At 39.4% G+C, this 7,969-nt stretch overlaps 1 protein-coding gene across 1 annotated transcript in view; it reads right to left on the bottom strand.

Annotated features, from left to right (window-relative positions):
- Nucleotides 1–7,694, bottom strand: part of NUFIP1 (nuclear fragile X mental retardation protein interacting protein 1) — a gene marked incomplete at its 5' end in the record, with an annotated part of 14,374 nt that extends 6,680 nt beyond the window's left edge. Inside the window, 2 exons of the mRNA XM_010139824.1 lie at nucleotides 3,200–3,462; nucleotides 7,602–7,694. Of these exons, the coding sequence (XP_010138126.1) occupies nucleotides 3,200–3,462; nucleotides 7,602–7,694 (356 nt within the window). The remainder of the gene's footprint in view (nucleotides 1–3,199; nucleotides 3,463–7,601) is intronic.
- Between the last annotated feature and the right edge of the window lie 275 nt (nucleotides 7,695–7,969).

Below are 7,969 nucleotides of genomic sequence, written 5' to 3' on the forward strand. Positions count from 1 at the left end.
AGCAGGAAAACTAGGAAACGCTCTTCAGTAATACACCTGCAGACAAGTTTCATACATACACACACACACTCCCACTACTAGAAAGATTTTGAGAAACAAGTCTGACATGGGACTTCTAAAGAGGGACCGGTTGCAATCTTATTTCCACAATGAAAAGGAGTTGATCCCTCTCCCATCCCAGTCTGTCTAATCCTGCCCCACAGGAAAGCTGCCTCATGCTTCTTAGGAAGGTTTTTCTGAAATAAACACTTTTGAGTTCTTTATTATTAAAATCACAAATGTTTCTCTATTGTCCTCTAACACACCATTAACAATGGCCAATTGGATTTGTGGGAGCTCATGTCACTTGGTGAAACAAGTTTCAGGTAAATACATAGGCATTTATCAAAACTACTTACCTGCCTCTTTCTTCTTGGAAGTCTTTTTAAGAAAGGTTGGTTCTCACTGATTTAGTAATCATGCCAATTTGCAATTACATTGGCAGCTCACACTAAAGGCAGTCCATTTTTCTACCAGAGAATACACAGCACCTGCATATACTTAAGCAATTATAGAAACAGCATTTACTTCAAGTTATTTTGATTCATTGCTGCTTTTTTCTGTCTCATCCAAAATGTTGAGTGCATACTGTGGCTGGGTGCTTTTTTTTTTTTTTTAAGTTTTAAAGAATTACTTTTAATTGGCTTTTCAGCAAATCAGGAACAAACATTTACTGGAATACATTTTCTCTTTGAAAGTAATGCACTGCTAAATACAACTGACTGCTCCTGGTCAGTAGATCCCCCAACATTTTACACCTGACAGGCTCATCATTTTACCTCGTTTCTGCTTATAAATCTAGACGGAAATGCTGTTTTCTCATCCCCCATTCAATTTCTTAGCTTTGAATGAACTAGTCACTAAACAGAACTTATCTGAAAGCATTACGCAAAAAATACATTCCCTCTAGAGAAACAGCTCATCTAAATATTTCAACAAAACATACCTATAGCATAAAATCATGGACTTCAGTTGTATGATTTTTTTTAAAAAATTCTACTTAGTTATATAGTCTTTGTTATCATTTGTTATGACTGCATATTTCAATAGTATAAAATACTGCAACTAGCTTTAATAATAGGTAATAACCAAGGCCTTCATTTCTTTTCTACCTATTATAACCAAAGTTACAAGCTGTACTTTGGTATAATTAGACTTTTTATCATTAAGTAAAACACAGATGCTGCAGGGAAATACAGTTATATTTAAGCATACTTGAGTTTCCCAACATGCAGAGATTAGTGGAATAAACAAATTGCATAGGGATGCTGAGTTCTTGTTCCCACTAATTGAAGATTATGTTTTCAAGAGGAACAACTCAGCATCAGACGTCTTTCCAGGGGGTGAATTCTAGCCTTGTTGCTAAAATTAGCTAGAGTATAAGTCAGCTTACATGCCATATCCTAAGAGTACTGCATCACTGCTGACTATATTATAAATAGTTATATCTGGAGAGTTTATATTGCTGACAGCATGTGGAAACAAGACATGCTCACAAAAAAACCCCTAAGCAGCCATACTTCAGAGAACACACACATGTGGGGAGTATCAAGAGTAAATTAGATAATACAGCAAAGAACAGAATTAAAAGAAAAAATGCTGACATTTTAAGTAATTCACTTAACTCACAAAAGGAAATAATTTGTTTTCACATTCTAAATGCTGTTACTTTCAAAACCACAAAGTTGTTAAAAAATAATTTGGTTGTGGAAGAATTTTCTTCTTCTGGCTTTATAAAGATTTTCTTACTTTACATGTTAGTTTAACAACCTGAGCTGGTGCACGTCCTTTAGCGTATTGTACAGAAGTCACGTCAGAACGTGTAATAATGCACACAAGCTTTATGGCAGCACTTTCAAAACCCTGACTAGCAAGCAAATGTTTCAGCATTAAAACAACTTAGATGCTATTTCTTTTCCTCTCCTTCCTCAAGTTACTACAATATCACTTCCCTATGGCCCAAACCACTTTCCCTTTGCTGCCTCTCCCAGCTATGTGTTTTGGACAAAAATGCATTCCTAATCAGATTACAGGCAAAATGAGATTGTTATGGTAAAGTACTTGTAAAAACAAAGATAGAATTGAGGTGCTCCATTAAAAGCCCCCAAGCCCTCTCCACTTTGTTAACTAAATATTGATGTGAAGCTAGTAATGTATTTTAAAACATACAAAGCTAAGATAAGTAAGTATCCAGCATGGTTATTTTTCAAATCCAAGACACATCTACAACCTCTTTCCCAACATCACCTCCCCTTCAATTAAGCATTTTGATGACACAATAAAATTCAATGCTTCCTAATTCTCACAGAAGAATCAGAAAGACATAGAAGCAGTCTGACAGATTTTGCCTGTGCGTTCATAATACGATCAATCAATTTGGCTAGCAAGCAAACTTACACAGAAGTGCTTCATGCTGGTAGTATCTTAAACACACTTGTGTCAGCCTTTCAAATTAGAATTTTTCTTTCTCTTCAATGACTTTGCCTTTCAGCTTCTTTCCAAACCATATCTATCTCAGCTACTACTTTTAGCTCCTCCTTCCCACCAGCACATGTGGACATGAATTCAATCAGACACACACATGTATCTCGAAGACCTCTAGACTACTGAGATAGTTTCCTCCACAACAGGACAAGCTTATTAGGACACAAGCTCCCCTAAAGGCAAGATATACCCCATTTCCTTTAGATAAAGCACCGACCCACTCTTTCACAATAATCACTGTGAATTTTCTCAGAAGACCTGACTCAGGATCTCTCTCTACAGAAATTTCTATTTAAAAGGAAGTTCTCAGTGCAAGTTTTAGGCACAGGGATGTTGAACTACCTTCAAGCTTATGACTCTATTGGCCCTGGCACTGTTCTAGCCATGACACAGCAATCCTGGGCTTTTTTGTTAGAAACAATGAGAAGGTAAGTATGACAACAGGCTCCGCCATGTTATTCTCGAATAATACCGTAAACATCAGCGCCTCAATCTTCTACTAAGAGAGTTTTTCCATTTTAAACATACGCAGTTAGCCCTCTTTTAATCAAGGACAGTGTTTACATGTTTTTGGAAATCAACAGCTTGCCCCAGAAGCCACTTGTTATGTAAAAGGTCAGTAATCGCTTCAGCACTACTACTTAAAATAAAAGTTCTCCAAGTTCCTTCATCTTACCAACATCACTATTTGCCAGAAGACCAAGAGGGTCCATGTCCTTCGCATATGGCTGAGCTGCCAAAGCACGCTGGTTTTCATGTTCCTTTTCACACATGCTGTTTTCTGGTCCATTGGGTTCATTTTGTGTTCTGCGTACATTATAATCGTCATCATTTTTCCCAAATTTCTTCCAGAATGGACGCCTTTGTCTTCTCCTGTGTCTTCCTTGTTGCCCAAACCTCTCCTCATTTCCTGAAGGTTTCCACATCCCCTTCATTTTGCTGAAGAATAGAAATGCAAAGCTCACACAGATGACAAGCTATGAAAATAAAATCAATTGATGTAACAAGACGGGTCAGGCCCACATTCAAGGTTCAGCAACACGGTATGATGCCAGGACTTACTCCAGCTCAGCTAACATGAGGTGACAGACCAGACAGGCAGTCACAGCTCATCTCACGGGCAGGGCAATGTGACAAGGCTGGAACCTAAATGAAGAGTTTGAAGTTCATGACTTTTTTTCTTTTAACAAGGGAAAGGGTACATCGGCTAAGCAAGCTCCTTGATCATCTACGGTGTGAGGACATAATGTTTTAATTTCACGTTCACTATGAAGTCAACAAACATTCCCTTCACTCAAGCAATTAAGTCGTTCAAAACAGGGGGAACACAGAATTAAATGGGAAGCAACTACCACAAGCATACTTCCTCTGCTGAATTCTCCTTTTTCCAGCTACAGCTCAAAGAATGATCTTGCTGCATTAAATCCATTCAGCCATGTTACACTATCAGTTGCAATGACTGCCTGCTCCTGCCTCCAACTAACATGCCATTCACCTTTTTCACTCTGATGGAAAAGGAATAAAGAAACTTCTAACAGGACAATGGAGTTTTAAAAGCTTGAAACAAAATAACAAGACCTAAATTATGGGAAGACCACAGCATGCTGGTCCCACTTACCTGCCATGGTTCCATAAACTTCCAGGTTATCCTATAAACACACAAAACATGTTTATAGGGAGGTACCTGGAGAGTTTAAACTCAACAAAATCTCTAGATATAAAAACAGGTATGACCGAGCAGAAAAGCAAATACAGAAGGGATAACCTAAGCTTCCTAAAAATATTTATTTTCAAGCAACAGAAACTTAATTGCAGTATTTAAAAGGTGGCTGCAAAGAAGGCAAAGGCTCCTTTTGCACAAGGAGTCACATGGAAAAGATAAGGGGCAATGGGTACAAGTTACTTTGGGGAGATTCCAAATAAGAGAAGGAATATTTTTCACAACAAGGACAACCACCCATTGGAATAATCTCTCCAGGGAAGAGGTGGAGTCCTCAACATGGGACATTTTTAAGATTGAGCTGGACAGGGTGCTGGGCTGTCTTGTCTAAATGGTGTTTTTCCCAAAAAAGGTTGGACCAGACAATCCTTGAGGTCCCTTCCAACCTGGCATTCTATGATTCTATGATTAATTCAGCAAAACATGACTGTAACTAGTCATCAGCACATTACAACCACAAAAGACATACAAGATGTACCATCCTGAACGAGCCCCATGGTTTGTTCTGCTCAGTACTGTCTCCCTCAGCTTCACCTACAGCATGGCAGAGGTCCTGTTATGCCTATTACAGTCAAGTCTATAATACCATACTTGGACAAGAGCTTCTTCCTGAAACTTCTCCCTGGGTCTAGAGTCATGCATCTGCAAGCAGTCTCACAGGTGTCTTTCTAACCTGGTACTTTGTCACTGATAAGCAGCCAGAGGAACACATGAGGAAAGCGGGGCAAACGGTCACCTTTCTCCTTTTCCATGATGTACCACTAGAGAACCTCTCTTTAGTTAAAGATGCTCCCAAGATGCTAACAGTTTTGCATCTCATGTCCTGGGATGCTGTGTGAATGTCTGGCATTCATGAAATCTTGCAGCAAGACATTCATATTTTGTGAAAAAGTACTTATTTTGGCTTGTCTTCATTCTCATGTCTAAAATGGTCATTTGTAACCCCATCCTCCTCAAGTTACAAGAAATAGTGTATAACTGCATTCTATTCACCTCTTTCCACCTATGTAATTTTTCTAGACTTCCATCGAACACCCCCTTCTTTGCTTGTACAGAAACATTCCCATTGCCAACATTCCTCTCTTCCATACCTTTCCAGCCTAATTAGTCCTGCTTGAGAGGAGAGCAGGGCCTGCCATAGCATTCAAAATGATTTTATATTGCAACAAAACATACTTCATTTCATTCTCCAATCAATTCATGACAGCGTATAACAGTGATTGCTCAGCCCTGATGGCGTCATCCACCCACCACAGTGCTCCAGTAGCACAAGAGAGAAGCCACCACCTTCCTGTGCATCAGCCTCTCATCCACAAAAGAAAGCCAATATTAGCTCACATAATTCAACTCTATCTAGACAGAGAACAGCATTTCTGAATTTGTACCACTGGGCTCTAAATTCAGGATGTTGCTGTATAACCTAGAAGACACTAAGCAAATAGAGGCTCAATTAGAGGTGCTGAACTTGACCAAGGATTAAAAACAACATTCTGATTTCCCTGGGGCCTCAAATGCCCAGAAAGAAACACCAAGGTCACAAGCACATCCCAACACATCAGCGTGGCATCTCCTTTCTCCTTGTGAAAGATACAGTACTGTTCCCTGCCCGCTCGAGGGGATGAAGAACCACGTGCTATTAACCAGCTGCAAGACACCAGACAGACTACCAAAGTGGTCCTTCTGCACCTCTGACCTCACACGCAAGAAAGCTGAGAATTAGCTGTTGTAAAGCACTTCAGAGAACCACAAATGGAAAGCGCCAGAGAGGCGTTAAGTATCTCACACTTTCTAAATCTTACTTAGCTATTTGCTTTAATAGTACGGCTTGCTTGTGTCCATATACAAAGCAGAAAAAGCAGCTTTTTGGACATTTCATCAAGTCTGTAGTGATAGCAGCTCAGGGAAGGGAGAGGAAAAAAGAAGATATTTCTAAAATCAGCCAGAGTTAAAGGTCACCAAGTGAACACCAACAACCTATAATTTTGAGGGCTTTTTTCCAAACAATTTTCTATATAAATCACTAGCAAATGTAATAGTATGGAATTGCTGATGGACATTTAAGACTACATAATGCATTCAACTCACAGCCACAAGAGTTACCAAATAAACTCACAGACACCGAACAGTTTCTGCTCAGAAGAATCTCCAAACTTAGTATTACATATGTTTTGTTTTTTAGTCCCAATGCCTAGGTTTGGTTCCTTGGGTCCAAAGCACTTCTGCAACTTTATAGTCTCTCAAGGAAGTTTTACTTCAGTCTTTTATAAACCTTTCCTTCCAAAGATATGAAAGGGAAGCAGCTGGAGTGGGTGGGTAAGTGTTGGGTCTTCTCAAGGACATGCTGCACCAAGGTAATTTGCACTGTCACCATTTAAAAAATTATACTAGCCTGACATGAATCCTATTCTGCAACACTCAACCACTGTACCACAGTGCAATTTTAATTTTGTTTGGTGTCATTCCCTATAAAAAAAATACCCAATAAACTAGGCAAGCTCCACCTTCATTTCCATGCAGCAGCAAATGGTATTTAGCAAGAGCCCCTTAGAACTAAGCCTGCTCCTGCCTTCCAGCTCAGTCATTCTAGTTTAAACAAGGGATATTCTAGGAGCACAGATCATTGTAACATTTTTCTAAAAAGTCTTCCCACAGGCGCTAAAGTAGAGCTAATGAAGTTAGCTTGTTCCACAGAACACTGACACTGAGGGGAAGAGAAAAAACAAAGACCACACTGGAAAGTACTTCACAATCTAAGGGAGAGAACAGAAAAAAAAAAATCCAAGAGGAGTAAGTATTAGGCTCAGAACAAAGGTAGCGAATACACAAAGCTGATGAAGGGTAGAAGAAAGAAGTAGCACTACTTAAGCTACGAAAATAAAGTTGCATCTTCCTCCCTTCACTTGATTATTGATTTAGCATGTGAAAGGAGAGAAAAAGAAGACAAATCTGCTCATAAAATCTCTCTTGGCTATTTTCAGGCATTAAAGGATTATACCATGTAGATTCATTATGTTGCCTGACTTCCCCCGCCCCCATTATTTTGTTTTCGGAGACCAAGGTTATGCTGATCTAATGAATGGCCACTAGAATGTGGTTTTCCCAAACAAGCCAGAGTGCAGAATTCAGCAAGAACATCAGACTTCTAACACCATTATTGCTTAATTTAACTGAAGTGGACCACGAAGTAGTGTAAACAGAAGAACATTACATCTGCAGTTGGTCAAATGACCTGTCCTCTGTCAAAGGGCAGCTATATTGTGTGTACAGTGGAAGCAGTAAGTGCTGGGAGACCACAGTAAGAGAGAGTACTTCTGAACTCATGAGGAGGAAAGTAACAAGCTTGTTTCAAAAAGCTTACCCAAACTGTTGTGTTGTCAGCACTTCTCCCCTTTCCTCCCTCTCCATCTGCATCGCCTTCTTCCTTTCGACGTTTGCCAACGTAGGAAAATTTCTAGAGGAAAAAGAATTCACTGGCTCTTAAATGATTCACTGTACTTTGTCAACTCCTCCTTTACTAAACAACCAGCATTCTCCGCAATTGTAACAGACTATTAAAATGCTGCATTGTAACAGACTGTCATCTTCTAAAAAAGTCACTGATGAGGAAGAGAAACCCGAGTGCGTTTATGCTTATATACTCAGATAACATCAACAAAACCTACCAAACTGGCATGATTACATATACCAAACCACCAAACTACAAACAGTTCGGTTAAGCTTACAGAC

This window comes from Buceros rhinoceros, unplaced genomic scaffold, assembly GCF_000710305.1.
Source record: "Buceros rhinoceros silvestris isolate BGI_N320 unplaced genomic scaffold, ASM71030v1 scaffold620, whole genome shotgun sequence".
Lineage (NCBI taxonomy): Eukaryota > Metazoa > Chordata > Aves > Bucerotiformes > Bucerotidae > Buceros > Buceros rhinoceros.